The sequence below is a fragment of the Salmo salar genome, chromosome 03 (assembly GCF_965601325.2).
Source record: "Salmo salar chromosome 03, fSalSal1, whole genome shotgun sequence".
Taxonomy (NCBI): Eukaryota; Metazoa; Chordata; class Actinopteri; order Salmoniformes; family Salmonidae; genus Salmo; species Salmo salar.
In genome coordinates, this window is record NC_138293.1 from 3,975,452 (window position 1) to 3,992,485 (window position 17,034).

A 17,034-nucleotide genomic window follows, 5' to 3' on the forward strand; every position below is an offset into this window, starting at 1 on the left:
TGACTGCCATTAGGTACCGAGATGAGATCCTCAGACCCCTTGTGAGACCATATGCTGGTGCGGTTGGCCCTGGGTTCCTCCTAATGCAAGACAATGTTAGACCTCATGTGGCTGGAGTGTGTCAGCAGTTCCTGCAAGAGGAAGGCATTGATGCTATGGACTGGCCCGCCCGTTCCCCAGACCTGAATCCAATTGAGCACATCTGGGACATCATGTCTCGCTCCATCCACCAACGCCACGTTGCACCACAGACTGTCCAGGAGTTGGCGGATGCTTTAGTCCAGGTCTGGGAGGAGATCCCTCAGGAGACCATCCGCCACCTCATCAGGAGCATGCCCAGGCGTTGTAGGGAGGTCATACAGGCACGTGGAGGCCACACACACTACTGAGCCTCATTTTGACTTGTTTTAAGGACATTACATCAAAGTTGGATCAGCCTGTAGTGTGGTTTTCCACTTTAATTTTGAGTGTGACTCCAAATCCAGACCTCCATGGGTTGATAAATTGGATTTCCATTGATTATTTTTGTGTGATTTTGTTGTCAGCACATTCAACTATGTAAAGAAAAAAGTATTTAACAAGATTATTTCATTCATTCAGATCTAGGATGTGTTATTTTAGTGTTCCCATTTTTTTGAGCAGTGTATAAACATGGGTGCTTCCTGGACTGACTGGCTGGCTGGCTGACTTACTAGCTGTCTGGCTGATCGGCTGACTGACTGGCCAGTTGGCTGGCCGACTGATTGATTGACTGACTGGCTGATGACTGACTGGCTGACGGGCTGATTGATGGGCTGACTGACGGGCTGATTGACTGGCTGACTACTGGCTGACTGACTGACTGACTGACTGGCTGACTGATTGCTTCCTGTCTCGTCCTGTTCCTGTCAGACCTGCAGAATAAGTGGCCCTTGGTGGTGGACCGTCTGACTGTGCTGTTTCTCAAGTTCCTGGAAAACATCCACAAGCTGCAGCTCTTCATCTGGTGGCTCCTAGAGATGCACATCGTCAAGATCGTCTCTTCGTGCATCATACTGGTCTCTGTCAAAGAGGTAACGCTGTCACTATTTCGTTGATTCGTTTATGCTTTACTTAACCAGGAAGTCCCTGTACATGAGAATCTCTTTGGGGTTTTTTTCGAGGAAAACCTGTCCTATTGAAGCAACGTACAGTCGAGTGTTAAAAAGTGACATTTCCCGCATGTCACAAGACTGTGTTCGCTCACTGAGCTGAAGCCCCTGTACTCTTGGAAGTTGATGTGTTATGTCTCTGGCAGGTGTCCTTGTTCAACTACGTGTTCCTGGCGTGCTGGGTCTTCGCCCTACCATTCAGTCAGTTCAGACCCTTAGCCTCCAGTATCTGTACAGTCTGGACCTGCGTTATCATCGTCTGTAAGATGCTGTACCAGTTGGAGTCTATAAAACCTGCCTCTTACTCCAAGAACTGCTCCATGGTGAGTAGGGTGGGTGGGTAGGTGGGTGGGTGGGTGGGTAGGTGGGTGGGTAGGTCGGTGGGTGGGTGGGTGGGTAGGGTCGGTCGGTCGGTAGGTGGGTGGGTAGGTAGGTAGGTAGGTACGTGGTTGGTTAGTTTGTGGATTGGTGGGTTGGTTGGTTGGTTGGTTGGTTGTTGGTGGTTGGATTGGTGGTTGGATTGGTGGGTTGTTGGTTGGTAGGTGGGTGGATTGGTGGGTTGGTTGGTTGGTTGGTTGGTTGGTTGGTTGGTTGGTTGGTTGGTTGGTGGTTGGATTGGTGGGTTGTTGGTTGGTGGTTGGATTGGTGGATTAGTGGATTGGTGGGTTGGTGGATTAGTGGATTGGTGGGTTGGTGGATTAGTGGATTGGTGGATTGGTGGGTTGGTGGGTCGTTGATTGGTTGGTTGGTGGGTGGATTGGTGGGTTGTTGGTTGGTTAGTGGATTGGTTGGTTGTTGGTGGGTTGGTGGATTAGTGGATTGGTTGGTTGGTGGGTGGATTGGTGGGTTAGTGGATTGGTGGGTTGGTGGATTGGTGGGTTGTTGGTTGGTTGGTTGGTGGGTTGTTGGTGGGTTGGTGGGTTGGTTGGTTGGTGGGTGGATTGGTGGGTGGTTGGTTGGTGGATTGGTGGGTGGTTGGTTGGTGGGTTGTTGGTTGGTTGGTGGATTGGTGGGTTGTTGGTGGATTGGTGGGTTGGTGGGTTGGTTGGTTGGTGGGTTGTTGGTGGGTTGTTGGTGGGTTGTTGGTTGGTTGGTGGATTAGTGGGTTGGTGGATTGGTGGATTGGTGGATTGGTGGGTTGTTGGTGGGTTGGTGGGTTGTTGGTTGGTGGATTGGTGAGTTGTTGGTGGGTTAGTGGGTTGGTGGGTTGGTGGATTGGTTGGTGGATTGGTGGGTTGTTGGTGGGTGGGTGGATTGGTGGGTTGGTGGGTTAGTGGGTTGTTGGTTGGTTGTTGGTTGGTGGGTTGGTTGGTTGGTTGGTTGGTGGGTGGATTGGTTGGTTGGTGGGTGGGTGGATTGGTTGGTTGGTGGGTGGGTGGGTGGATTGGTTGGTGGGTGGGTGGATTGGTTGGTTGGTGGGTGGGTAGGTAGGTAGGTAGGTAGGTAGGTAGGTAGGTAGGTAGGTAGGTAGGTAGGTAGGTAGGTAGGTAGGTAGGTAGGTAGGTAGGTAGGTAGGTGGGTTGTTGGTTGGTTAGTTTGTGGATTGGTGGGTTGTTGGTGGGTTGTTGGTGGGTTGGTTGGTTGGTTGGTGGGTTGGTGGATTGGTTGGTTGGTTGGTGGGTTGTTGGTGGGTTGGTGGATTGGTTGGTGGATTGGTGGGTTGGTTGGTGGGTTGTTGGTGGGTTGTTGGTGGGTTGGTGGATTGGTTGGTGGATTGGTGGTTTGGTGGATTGGTGGGTTGGTGGATTGGTGGGTTGGTGGATTGTTGGTGGGTTGGTTGGTTGGTTGGTGGATTGGTGGGTTGTTGGTGGGTTGGTTGGTTGGTTGGTGGGTTGTTGGTGGGTTAGTGGGTTGTTGGTGGATTGGTGGGTGGTTGGTTGGTGGGTTGTCGGTCGGTGGGTGGGTAGGTAGGGAGGTAGGTAGGTAGGTAGGTAGGTAGGTAGGTAGGTAGGTAGGTAGGTAGGTAGGTAGGTAGGTAGGTAGGTGGGTTGTTGGTTGGTTAGTTTGTGGATTGGTGGGTTGTTGGTGGGTTGTTGGTGGGTTGGTTGGTTGGTTGGTGGGTGGGTTGGTGGATTGGTTGGTGGATTGGTTGGTTGGTGGGTTGTTGGTGGGTTGGTTGGTTGGTGGATTGGTGGGTTGTTGGTGGGTTGGTTGGTTGGTGGGTTGTTGGTGGGTTGGTTGGTTGGTGGGTTGTTGGTGGGTTGGTTGGTTGGTTGGTGGGTTGTTGGTGGGTTGGTGGATTGGTTGGTGGATTGGTGGGTTGGTGGATTGGTTGGGTTGGTGGATTGGTGGGTTGGTGGATTGTTGGTGGGTTGGTTGGTTGGTTGGTTGGTGGATTGGTGGGTTGTTGGTGGGTTGGTTGGTTGGTGGGTTGTTGGTGGGTTGGTTGGTTGGTTGGTGGGTTGTTGGTGGGTTGGTGGATTGGTTGGTGGATTGGTGGGTTGGTGGATTGGTGGGTTGGTGGATTGGTGGGTTGTTGGTTGGTTGGTTGGTTGGTGGGTTGTTGGTGGGTTGGTGGTGGGTTAGTGGGTTGTTGGTGGATTGGTGGGTGGTTGGTTAGTGGGTTGTTGGTGGATTGGTGGGTGGTTGGTTGGTGGGTTGTTGGTTGGTGGGTGGATTGGTGGGTGTGGTCAATCGATTGATTGGTTTCAGTGTCTTAGAGAGCAGGTACTAAAAGTAGAGTTTCTCAATTCAGATCCTCAAGCAAAAGACTCAGAAGATATTTAAACATACTTATTTAAATCTAAACATGGAAATAGATAGCAAGAAGGCCGTAACCATACGTATGACTGACTCCCGTTCTGACTCATCTTCCTCACCAGCCAATGAACTACACAGAGAAACAGAGAGAAGAGATGAGAGACTCTCTGCTGTACAAGGACCCAGTAGACCCGTCCAACTGGGTCGGGCTCATCAAGTTCAACCCTCTACTGGAGAACCTCAGGGTGAGCTAATGTCTATTTATCTAACAAGATATATACATATATATATTCATATAATATATATATATATATTCATATAATATAGCATCAAAATGGGGACGTGCAAACAAAGCAAAGAGTTATCAAACAAGATAGAAAACTCATACACTCAGTTTTTCCTTAATCTGATTTCGATATATCTCGGAATCCAGGAAGTTCGGGAGAAACTAACTTTTGATTATCTGTCTGGAAGGACCAGCCTGAGTTAGAGTTTTACTGAGCGTCTACCTCTATGAACTGAGTCAGAGTTATACTGAACATCTACCTCTATGAACTGAGTCAGAGTTATACTGAACATCTACCTCTATGAACTGAGTCAGAGTTATACTGAACGTCTACCTCTATGAACTGAGTCAGAGTTATACTGAACATCTACCTCTATGAACTGAGTCAGAGTTATACTGATTATACTGAACATCTACCTCTATGAACTGAGTCAGAGTTATACTGAACGTCTACCTTTATGAACTGAGTCAGAGTTATACTGAGTCAGTACAGTAACAGCAAAAATAACAATTGGTCAATAAGGGATCTATTCTATTCTACCTCCTCTCCACTCCCCCCTCCCCTCCCTTCCCCTATCCTCCTCTCCTCCCCTCTCCTCCTACCTCCCCACATCCTCCCCTGCCCCCTCCTCCTCTCCTCCCCTCCCCTCCTTCCTCCCCCATCCTCCCCTGCCCCCTCCTCCTCTCCTCCCCTCTCCTCCTACCTCCCCACATCCTCCCCTGCCCCCTCCTCCTCTCCTCCCCTCCCCTCCTACCTCCCCCATCCTCCCCTGCCCCCTCCTCCTCTCCTCCCCTCTCCTCCTACCTCCCCCCATCCTCCCCTCCCCTCTCCTCCTACCTCCCCCCATCCTCCCCTGCCCCCTCCTCCTCTCCTCTCCTCCCCTCCCCTCCTACCTCCCCCATCCTCCCCTCCCCTCTCCTCCTACCTCCCCCATCCTCCCCTGCCCCCTCCTCCTCTCCTCCCCTCTCCTCCTACCTCCCCCATCCTCCCCTGCCCCCTCCTCCTCTCCTCCCCTCCCACTCCTGTCCTCTACTCCTTCTCCAATCTCCCTTCCCCTCCACCCTCCCCTCTCTTCCTCATCCGCCTCCTCTCCTCATCCTCTCATCCCCCTTCCTCATCCTCATCCTCTCCTCCCCTCCTCTCCTCTCCTCTCCTCTCCTCTCCTCTCCTCTCCTCTCCTCTCCTCTCCTCTCCTCTCCTCTCCTCTCCTCTCCTCTCCTCTCCTCTCCTCTCCTCTCCTCTCCTCTCATTTCCTCTCCTCTCCTCTCATTTCCTCTCCTCTCATTTCCTCTCCTCTCCTCTCCTCTCTTCTCCTCTCCTCTCCTCTCCTCTCCTCTCTTCCTGCTCCAGAACAACCTCTTGATGTTGGCCATGCTGGCGTTTGAGGTGACCATCTACCGTCACCAGCAGCACTACAGGCTGAGGAACAAGCTCGCCGCGCCCGCCGCTCGCATCATCTTCCATGACATCACGCGGCAACACCTCGACAACGGCATCGTCAACTGTGCCAAGTACTTCATCAACTACTTCTTCTACAAGTTCGGGCTGGAGGTAGGTAGAAACGATTATATTCAGAGAGATCACTTGGGCTGGAGGAAGGTAGAAACGATTATATTCAGAGAGATCACTTGGGCTGGAGGTAGGTAGAAACGATTATATTCAGAGAGATCACTTGGGCTGGAGGAAGGTTGAAACGATTACAGTGGGGGAAAAAAGTATTTGATCCCCTGCTGATTTTGTACGTTTGCCCACTTACAAAGAAATGATCAGTCTATAATTTTAATGGTAGGTTTATTTGAACAGTGAGAGACAGAATAACAACAAAAATATCCAGAAAAACGCATGTCAAAAATGTTATAAAATGATTTGCATTTTGATGAGGGAAATAAGTATTTGACCCCTCTGCAAAACATGACTTAGTACTTGGTGGTAAAACCCTTGTTGGCAATCACAGAGGTCAGACGTTTCTTGTAGTTGGCCACCAGGTTTGCACACATCTCAGGAGGGATTTTGTCCCACTCCTCTTTGCAGATCTTCTCCAAGTCATTAAGGTTTCGAGGCTGACGTTTGGCAACTCGAACCTTCAGCTCCCTCCACAGATTTTCTATGGGATTAAGGTCTGGAGACTGGCTAGGCCACTCCAGGACCTTAATGTGCTTCTTCTTGAGCCACTCCTTTGTTGCCTTGGCCATGTGTTTTGGGTCATTGTCATGCTGGAATACCCATCCATGACCCATTTTCAATGCCCTGGCTGAGGGAAGGAGGTTCTCACCCAAGATTTGACGGTACATGGCCCCATCCATCGTCCCTTTGATGCGGTGAAGTTGTCCTGTCCCCTTAGCAGAAAAACATCCCCAAAGCATAATGTTTCCACCTCCATGTTTGACGGTGGGGATGGTGTTCTTGGGGTCATAGGCAGCATTCCTCCTCCTCCAAACACGGCGAGTTGAGTTGATGCCAAAGAGCTCCATTTTGGTCTCATCTGACCACAACACTTTCACCAGTTGTTCTCTGAATCATTCAGATGTTCATTGGCAAACTTCAGACGGGCATGTATATGTATTCTTGAGCAGGGGGACCTTGCGGGCGCTGCAGGATTTCAGTCCTTCACGGCATAGTGTGTTAACAATTGTTTTCTTGGTGACTATGGTCCCAGCTGCCTTGAGATCATTGACAAGATCCTCCCGTGTAGTTCTGGGCTGATTCCTCACCGTTCTCATGATCATTGCAACTCCACAAGGTGAGATCTTGCATGGAGCCCCAGGCCGAGGGATATTGACAGTTCTTTTGTGTTTCTTCCATTTGCGAATAATCGCACCAACTGTTGTCACCTTCTCACCAAGCTGCTTGGCGATGGTCTTGTAGCCCATTCCAGCCTTGTGTAGGTCTACAGTCTTGTCCCTGACATCTTTGGAGAGCTCTTTGGTCTTGGCCATGGTGGAGAGTTTGGAATCTGATTGAATGATTGCTTCTGTGGACAGGTGTCTTTTTTACAGGTAACAAACTGAGATTAGGAGCACTCCCTTTAAGAGTGTGCTCCTAATCTCAGCTCGTTACCTGTATAAAAGACACCTGGGAGCCAGAAGTCTTTCTGATTGAGAGGGGGTCAAATACTTATTTCCCTCATTAAAATGCAAATCAATTTATAACATTTTTGACATGCGTTTTTCTGGATATTTTTGTTGTTATTCTGTCTCTCACTGTTCAAATAAACCTACCATTAAAATTATAGACTGATCCTTTCTTTATCAGTGGGCAAACGTACAAAATCAGCAGGGGATCAAATACTTTCCCCCCCCAATGTATATTCAGAGAGATAATTTGGTTTGGTGGTAGGTAGAAACCATTATATTCAGAGAGGTCACTTGGGATGTGTCTTGTCTATTTGTAATAAAAGCAAACCGCTGCTAATGTATTTGAGAATGACATCAATGTCATGTCACAATCACTAATCTCTCTCTCTCTTTCTGTCTCTCTCTCTCTCTGTCTCTCTCTCTCTCTCTGTCTCTCTCTCTCTCTCTCTCTGTCTCTGTCTCTGTCTCTCTCTCTTTCTCTCTCTGTCTCTTTCTCTCTCTGTCTCTGTCTCTCTCTCTCTGTCTCTGTCTCTCTCTCTCTGTCTCTGTCTCTCTCTGTCTCTGTCTCTCTCTCTCTGTCTCTGTCTCTCTCTCTCTGTCTCTGTCTCTCTCTGTCTCTGTCTCTCTCTCTCTGTCTCTCTCTCTCTCTGTCTCTCTCTCTCTATTTCTCTCTCTGTCTCTCTCTCTGTCTGTCTCTGTCTGTCTCTCTCTCTCTCTGTCTCTCTCTCTGTTTCTCTCTTTCTCTCTGTCTCCCTCCCTCCCCCTCGTTGTCTCTCTCTCTCCCTCTCTTTCCTCTCCCTGCTCTAGATGTGCTTCTTACTGGCGGTGAATGTGATCGGGCAGCGTATGGATTTCTATGCCATGCTGCATGCCTTCTCTCTGATAGTCGTTATGTACAGACGCAGGAGGAAAGCTATAGCTGAGATCTGGCCTAAATACTGTTGTTTCCTGGCCTGTATGCTAACCTGGCAGTACTTTGTCTGCATCGGGATACCACCTGCAGCCTGTAAAGGTAAGGGTATGTGTGTGTCTGTATTATTTAGAAAAATTAAAGTCGGGATCCGCTCTCTTCACGGAAACTGTTTTATTGAAATTCAGTAAGGACCTTCTGTTGGCTGCCGGTGCTGTTGAATATTCTATTGTTGTTCTTCTGGACCTCAGTGCCAGAGGCTCTACCAATCAGAAGAGTGGACAATCTTACCTGATTTCCTCTGGATTATTGGGACTGTGGAGTTTCTATTTGTGATAATAGCAACAAAAAACTGCTAATTGTATTTGAGATCAATATCAGTACTTGATCATAATCATTGATCATCAGTACTTGATCATAATCATTGATCATCAGTACTTGATCATAATCATTGATCATCAGTACTTGATCATAACCTCTTTGTTGATCAGCTGGAGAGGTGGGTGGGAATCTCTGGCGTTGCCCTCGACTGGTTCAGCTCATATCTATCTATTCACTACGGTGTCCCTCAGGGGTCAATTCTGGGCCACATCTTTTTTTTCTTCTGTATATGCTTCCCTTTAGTGACATAATCTGCAATCATAACATTCAGTTTCACTGCTAAGCGGAAGTACCCTTCACCATTAACCAAGCTAGCGTAGCTACCATTCATCATTAACCAAGCTAGCGTAGCTACCCTTCACCATTGACCAAGCTAGCGTAGCTACCCTTCACCAGTGACCAAGCTAGCGTAGCTACCATTCATCATTAAACAAGCTAGCGTAGCTACCCTTCACCATTAACCAAGCTAGCATAGCTACCCTTCATCATTAACCAAGCTAGCGTAGCTACCCTTCACCAGTGACCAAGCTAGCGTAGCTACCCTTCATCATTAACCAAGCTAGCATAGCTACCCTTCATCATTAACCAAGCTAGCATAGCTACCCTTCACCATTAACCAAGCTAGCGTAGCTACCCTTCATCATTAACCAAGCTAGCGTAGCTACCATTCATTATTAACCAAGCTAGCATAGCTACACTTCACCATTAACCAAGCTAGCGTAGCTACCCTTCATCATTAACCAAGCTAGCGTAGCTACCCTTCATCATTAACCAAGCCAGCGTAGCTACCCTTCATCATTAACCAAGCTAGCGTAGCTACCCTTCACCATTGACCAAGCTAGCGTAGCTACCCTTCACCAGTGACCAAGCTAGCATAGCTACCCTTCATCATTAACCAAGCTAGCGTAGCTACCCTTCATCATTAACCAAGCTAGCGTAGCTACCCTTCATCATTAACCAAGCTAGCGTAGCTACCCTTCATCATTAACCAAGCTAGCATAGCTACCCTTTATCATTAACCAAGCTAGCGTAGCTACCATTCATTATTAACCAAGCTAGCGTAGCTACCCTTCACCATTAACCAAGCTAGCGTAGCTACCCTTCATCATTAACCAAGCTAGCATAGCTACCCTTCATCATTAAACAAGCTAGCGTAGCTACCCTTCATCATTAACCAATCTAGCGTAGCTACCCTTCATTATTAACCAAGCTAGCGTAGCTACCCTTCATCATTAACCAAGCTAGCGTAGCTACCCTTCATCATTAAACAAGCTAGCGTAGCTACCCTTCATCATTAACCAAGCTAGCGTAGCTACCCTTCATTATTAACCAAGCTAGCGTAGCTACCCTTCATCATTAACCAAGCTAGCGTAGCTACCCTTCATCATTAACCAAGCTAGCGTAGCTACCCTTCACCAGTGACCAAGCTAGCATAGCTACCCTTCATCATTAAACAAGCTAGCGTAGCTACCCTTGACAGGTGTCTTGCTGACATCAAATGTTGGATGTCTGACAGTTTTCTCCAGCTCCATGAGAAGAAATCAGAGGTTGTTTTATTTGGCCCCCACCTTGAAGGAACTCAGATTGTAGATAACCTTAGTACTTTTTCCACAAATGTAAAGCATACGTCCAGAAACCTTGATGTCTTCTTTGACCCTAACCTAAACCTCGAGCTGCGTGTAAAGAAAGGTTGTCCAATCCTGCTTTTATCATCTAAGAAATAGAGCTAAAGTCAAGTCTTTTATTTCAGTCACTGATCTGGAGGAAGTTACACAGGCTTTTATTTCCTCATGCTTAGATGACTGTAACTCTTTGTATACTCGTCTGAGTCAGAAATCACTCCATCGCCTACAGTTAGTTCCAAACGCTGCAGCTCAGCTTTCAACAGGAAATAGGAAATTCAGGAACTAGGAAATTCAGGAACCAGGAAATGCAGGAACCAGGAAATGCAGGACCAGGAAATGCAGGAACCAGGAAATGCAGGAACCAGGAAATGCAGGAACCAGGAAATGTAACCATATCACACCTATTCTAGCTTCTCTACACTGACTTCTAGTCATTTTTAGGTACATTTTAAAATGTTATTAATCATGTTTAAGGCTTGGTTCAGCCCCATCCTATATCTCAGATCTTTTATCTCTACTACGAGCCAGGACGCAGCCTGAGATCCTCTGGCAGGGTACTGTTGTCCATTCCAAAGTCAAGGTTGAAAACTAAAAGAGTCTGGGAATGTGTCATTAGGGTCCTAGACTGTGGAATGGTCTGCCAGAGGACATCAGGCTTACATATTCAATCCCTGCTGAAGACACACTTTTATAAAGAGGCGTTTAATGTATGATAAAAAAAAAAATATTAACAAATATATTCTCCTTCCTCCTGTCTTTGTTTCTTTGTTAGTACTTGTGTTTTATTATTTAATGATGTGAAGCACTTTGTTACTTGTATTGAAAAGCGCTATACAAATACTTAATCTCATTATTATCATTATTATGTGTATGTCTTGTGCATTATACGGTTTACATGTATTATGTGCTTGTTTAAATTGAGCTTAATTATGAAATGTATGGGATTTTCGGTGTTGATGATTTGGCCATTGAGGTGTTGTTGCCCCCTTCGCTCCCTGGCGGCCCTCTCGCCTTCAGACTACCCATGGCGGTTCCCTAACTCTGCAATGGACTCCAATGTCATCAAGTGGCTATATTTCCCTGACTTCCACACCAACCCCAACCCGATCTTTCTTGTCTGTATGTATCATATTGCTGCTGGTGTATTAGGGATCGGTATGGACAGGGTTGATTGAATGGATTATATTGCCTCAGTCTCTATCTACTTTTTGGTTAGCTATAACATTTTTATGAAGCTAATATATGCTTTCCTAAATCCTCCCCTTGCCACGCCCCCCCCCCCCCCCCCCCCCCCCCCCCCCCTCCCTCCCCCTCTCCTCTCCCTCCTCTCCTCTCCCTCCTCCCTCTCCTCTCCTCTCCTCTCCTCTCCTCTCCTCTCCCTCCCTCCTCTCCTCCTCCTCTCCTCTCCTCTCCTCTCCTCTCCTCTCCTCTCCAGATGACTTCATGCTCCTTCTCTGCGCCTCACTCCAGAAGAGTATATTTGAAGAGGAAAACAAAGCAGCTGTCCGTCTCATGGCCGGAGACAACGTGGAGATATGTAGAGACCTAGACACAGCCTCCTTCAGCGTCCACAACCCTGTACCCGACTTCATACACTCCAGGTAGTGACTATACCATTATTCCATAGAGATTGATGCATATGAGCATGTATGTTAATGTATGTTACAGTATGTTACTGTATGCAGAGGTGCAGCCCAGTGAAGTGCCAACCAGAGGCTCTCACCTTGATTGCGTGGGGCAGCGAGCGAGGAAGGCAGATCTGATGGGAGGAAAGGGAGACACAGGAAAAGAGGATGGCCATTGATTGTGTCCAGTTCTAACATTAAAGTGTTTTGATGCTCAGAGTGGAGAGCTGTTTCATTATGGCACTCTGTGTCCATCAACAGCAGTAGTTAAGGACAGAGCACTAGCACACTACCTTCCATCCCAAACCATGCTCTGGCCTGCGTCCCAAACCATGCTCTGGCCTGCCCCCCAGCCGGCCGCGTCCCAAACCATGCTCTGGCCTGCATCCCAACCAGCCGGCCGCATCCCCCTGCTCTAGTCTGCATCCCAAACCATGCTCTGGGCTGCATCCCAAACCATGCTCTGGCCTGCGTCCCAAACCATGCTCTGGCCTGCATCCCAAACCATGCTCTGGCCTGCATCCCAAACCATGCTCTGGCCTGCATCTGGCCTGCATCCCAAACCATGCTCTGGCCTGCATCTGGCCTGCGTCCCAAAACCATGCTCTAGCCTGCATCCCAAACCATGCTCTAGCCTGCATCCCAAACCATGCTCTAGCCTGCATCCCAAACCATGCTCTGGCCTGCATCCCAAACCATGCTCTGGCCTGCATCCCAAACCATGCTCTGGTCTGCATCCCAAACCATGCTCTGGCCTGCGTCCCAAACCATGCTCTAACCTGCATCCCAAACCATGCTCTGGCCTGCGTCCCAAACCATGCTCTGGCCTGCGTCCCAAACCATGCTCTAGTCTGCGTCCCAAGCCATGCTCTGGCCTGCAACCCAAACCATGCTCTAACCTGCATCTGGCCTGCATCCCAAACCATGCTCTGGTCTGCATCCCAAACCATGCTCTGGCTTGCATCCCAAATGGCACCCTATTCCCTATAGTGTACTACTGTTGACCAGGGCCCGCTCAGCCATCAGCCCTTGTTTCCCGGCACTTATACCTCTGGTATTTCAATGTATCAGATTCCTGATATAGAGGTAGAGAGAAATCCATCATCTATAAGACATTCTGTCCAATCAGTGTCTGCCACTATGGCCCAGTCTCCAGACCCCCCCTCTCTCTCTCTCTCTCTCTCTCTCTCTCTCTCTCTCTCTCTCTCTCTCAATTAAATTTTCAATTCAATTTAAGGGGCTTTATTGGCATAGGAAACATGCCAATAGATAATAAACAAAAGTGAAATAAAGAATAAAAATGAACAGTAAACATTACACTCATAGAAGTTCCAAAAGAATAAAAACATTTACAAAAGTCATATTATGTCTATATACAGTGTTGTAACGATGTGCAAATAGTTAAAGTACAAAAGGGACAATAAATAAACATAAATATGGATTGTATTTACAATGGTGTTTGTTCTTCACTGGTTGACCTTTTCTTGTGGCAACAGGTCACAAATCTTGCTGCTGTGATGGAACACTGTGGTATTTCAACCAGTAGATATGGGAGTTTACCCTGGATAGCCAGGGTCACAGTTCAACATTCAGACATAATTTACAAACGAAGCACTTGTGTTTAGTGAGTCCGCCAGATCAGAGGCAGTAGGGATGACCAGGGATGTTCTCTGTTTAGTGAGTCCTCCAGATCAGAGGCAGTAGGGATGACCAGGGATGTTCTCTGTTTAGTGAGTCCTCCAGATCAGAGGCAGTAGGGATGACCAGGGATGTTCTCTGTTTAGTGAGTCCTCCAGATCAGAGGCAGTAGGGATGACCAGGGATGTTCTCTGTTTAGTGAGTCCTCCAGATCAGAGGCAGTAGGGATGACCAGGGATGTTCTCTGTTTAGTGAGTCCTCCAGATCAGAGGCAGTAGGGATGACCAGGGATGTTCTCTGTTTAGTGAGTCCTCCAGATCAGAGGTAGTAGGGATGACCAGGGATGTTCTCTGTTTAGTGAGTCCTCCAGATCAGAGGCAGTAGGGATGACCAGGGATGTTCTGTGTTTAGTGAGTCCTCCAGATCAGAGGCAGTAGGGATGACCAGGGATGTTCTCTGTTTAGTGAGTCCTCCAGATCAGAGGCAGTAGGGATGACCAGGGATGTTCTCTGTTTAGTGAGTCCTCCAGATCAGAGGCAGTAGGGATGACCAGGGATGTTCTCTTGATAAGTGTGTGAATTGGACCTTGTTCCGGTCCTGCTAAGCATTCAAAATGTATCAAGTACTTTTGGGTGTCAGGGAAAATGTATGGAGTAAAAAGTACATTATTTTCTTTAGGAAGTAAAAGTTGTCAAAAATATAAATAGTAAAGTAAAGTACAGATACCCCCCAAAAAAACAAGTTAACTTAAAAGTATTTTTACTTAAGTACTTTACACCACTGGTCTTTCGTTCCAAATATTGGAGAAGATGCCAGAGCTAAGGATGATGTTAAAGAGTTTTAGTATAACCAATTGGAATTTGTGGTCTGTATATTTTATCATTTCATTTAGGATACCATCAACACCACAGGCCTTTTTGGGTTGGAGGGTTTGTATTTTGTCCTGTAGTTCATTCAATGTAATTGGTGAATCCAGTGGGTTCTGGTCGTCTTTAATAGTTGATTCTAAGATTTGTAGTTGATCAATGTTTTTGCTGTTTGTTCTTTGTTATAGAGCCAAAAAGATTGGAGAAGTGGTTTACCCAGACATCTCCGTTTTAGATAGATAATTCTTGGTGTTTTTGTGGATAGATAAAAATGGATAGATAATTATTTGTGTTGTTGTTTGTTTAATGTTTTCCAATTTTCCCAGAAGTGGTTAGATTCTATGGATTCTTCAATTACATTGAGCTGATTTCTGACGTGCTGTTCCTTCTTTATCCGTAGTGTATTTCTGTATTGTTTTAGTGATTCACCATAGTGAAGGAGTAGACTCAGATTTTCTGGGTCTCTATGTTTTTGGTTAGACAGGTTTCTCTATTTCTTTCTCAGTTTTTGCATTCTTCATCAAACCATTTGTCATTGTTGTTAATTTTCTTAGGTTGTCTTCTTGAAATGTTTAGATTTGACAGGGAACTGAGAGGTTAAATATACTGCCGAGTTTACACCTTTACTATTACAGTGGAACGTTTTGTCCAGGAAGTTGTTCTAAAAGGGATTGAATTTGTTGTTGTCTAATGTTTTTTTTGGTAGGTTTCCACACTACTTTCCTTCTATCTATAGCATGTCTTAATATTACTCAGTTCCTTTGGCTTTGATGCCTCATGATTGATCATAACTCTGTTCGTGTAGACTGTGATTTTGCTGTGATCTGACAGGGGTGTCAGTGGGCTGACTGTGAAAGCTCTGAGATACTCTGAGTTCAGGTCAGTGATAAAGTAGTCTAAAGTACTACTGCCAAGAGATGAGCTATAGGTGAACCTACCGTAGGAGACCCTTCAAAGCCTACCATTGACTATGTACGTACCCAGCGTCCGACAGAGCTGCAGGAGTTGTGACCCGTTTTTTTGTTGTTGTTGTTGTTATGTTGTGCTAGAGGGGCGAGGGAATGCTGTCACCTCCAGGCAGGTGTTTGTCCCCCCTGTGTGCTGAGGGTGTCACCCTCCCAATTGGTTTCAGGTTTTGCGGCCGGAGTCCGCACCTTTGGGGGGGGGGTACTGTCACGCCCTGACCATAGAGAGCCCTTGTTTCTCTACGGTGTAGTAGGTCAGGGCGTGACGAGGGGGTGTTCTAGTTTAAAATGTCTATGTTGGGGTTTTGGTTTGGTTCCCGATTAGAGTCACGTTTCGTTGTTCGTTTATTGATTTATTGATTTATTTATTTATTTATTTATTTATTTATTTATTGATTGATTTATTGTTTATTGATTTATTTGCTTTTGCTTAAAGTTTCACTTTGTAAATAATATGTGGAACTCAACATCCGCTGCGCCTTGGTCCCGTTCTTACGACAACCGTGACAGTTCTGCTCTATAACAAATCAGCATAGCCCCTGAGTCTCTTCCCTGTTTCACACCTGGTAGTGTGGTGGATGGGACTACCAGCTCTCTGTAACCTAGAGGACAACCAGTGGGTCCATCTCCTCTATACCACCTGGTCGTGTGGTGGATGGGACTACCAGCTCTCTGTAACCTAGAGGGCAACCAGTGGGTCCGTCTCCTCTATACCACCTGGTAGTGTGGTGGATGGGACTACCAGCTCTCTGTAACCTAGAGGACAACCAGTGGGTCCATCTCCTCTATACCACCCACCTGGTAGTGTGGTGGATGGGACTACCAGCTCTCTGTAACCTAGAGGACAACCAGTGGGTCCATCTCCTCTATACCACCTGGTAGTGTGGTGGATGGGACTACCAGCTCTCTGTAACCTAGTGGACAACCAGTGGGTCCATCTCCTCTATACCACCCACCTGGTAGTTTGGTGGATGGGACTACCAGCTCTCTGTAACCTAGAGGACAACCAGTGGGTCCATCTCCTCTATACCACCTGGTAGTGTGGTGGATGGGACTACCAGCTCTCTGTAACCTAGAGGACAACCAGTGGGTCCATCTCCTCTATACCACCTGGTAGTGTGGTGGATGGGACTACCAGCTCTCTGTAACCTAGAGGACAACCAGTGGGTCCGTCTCCTCTATACCACCCACCTGGTAGTGTGGTGGATGGGACTACCAGCTCTCTGTAACCTAGAGGGCAACCAGTGGGTCCATCTCCTCTATACCCCCCACCTGGTAGTCTGGTGGATGGGACTATCCCTATTTCTCTCTCTCCCTATCTCTATCTCTCTCTCTCTCTCCCTCTCTATCTCACTCTCTCTCTCCCTCTCTATCTTGATCTCTATCTCTCCCTCTCTATCTCGCTCTCTCTCTCCCTATCTCTCTAGCTCTCTCTCTCGCTCCCTCTCTATCTCGCTCTCTCTCTCCCTATCTCTCTATCTCGCTCTCTATCTCTCTCTCTCTCTCTCTCTCCCTCTCTCCCTATCTCTCTCCCTATCTGTCTCTCTCTCGCTCTCTCTCTCCCTATCTCTCTGTCTCTCTCCCTCCCTCTCTCTCTTTCTCTCTCTCTCTCATACAGTAGATACCTGTAGTGATATACATGGATCGGGTTTCAAGTCAACCCCATATATTATATTATCCACTGTAGGCTGCAATTATTGATCTATCATCAGACGTTTACTGTAAGCCTGGCCATTATTGATCTAGTTAAGATGATGTGATTGATGGATATATGACAGATTATATTACAGAACATGATGCTTTTTCCTATTGCAGCTCAATGGCTTAATGATG

General features: G+C 47.2%; 1 protein-coding gene across 1 annotated transcript in view; it reads left to right on the forward strand.

Moving 5' to 3' along the window:
* LOC106596600 (piezo-type mechanosensitive ion channel component 2) overlaps window positions 1-17,034 on the forward strand; it is a 138,152-nt gene that overhangs the window by 36,912 nt on the left and 84,206 nt on the right. The window contains exons 17-23 of the mRNA XM_082973020.1: window positions 892-1,052; window positions 1,277-1,453; window positions 3,953-4,075; window positions 5,468-5,668; window positions 7,999-8,203; window positions 11,125-11,226; window positions 11,543-11,708. Coding sequence (XP_082829146.1) covers window positions 892-1,052; window positions 1,277-1,453; window positions 3,953-4,075; window positions 5,468-5,668; window positions 7,999-8,203; window positions 11,125-11,226; window positions 11,543-11,708 — 1,135 coding nt within the window. The remainder of the gene's footprint in view (window positions 1-891; window positions 1,053-1,276; window positions 1,454-3,952; window positions 4,076-5,467; window positions 5,669-7,998; window positions 8,204-11,124; window positions 11,227-11,542; window positions 11,709-17,034) is intronic.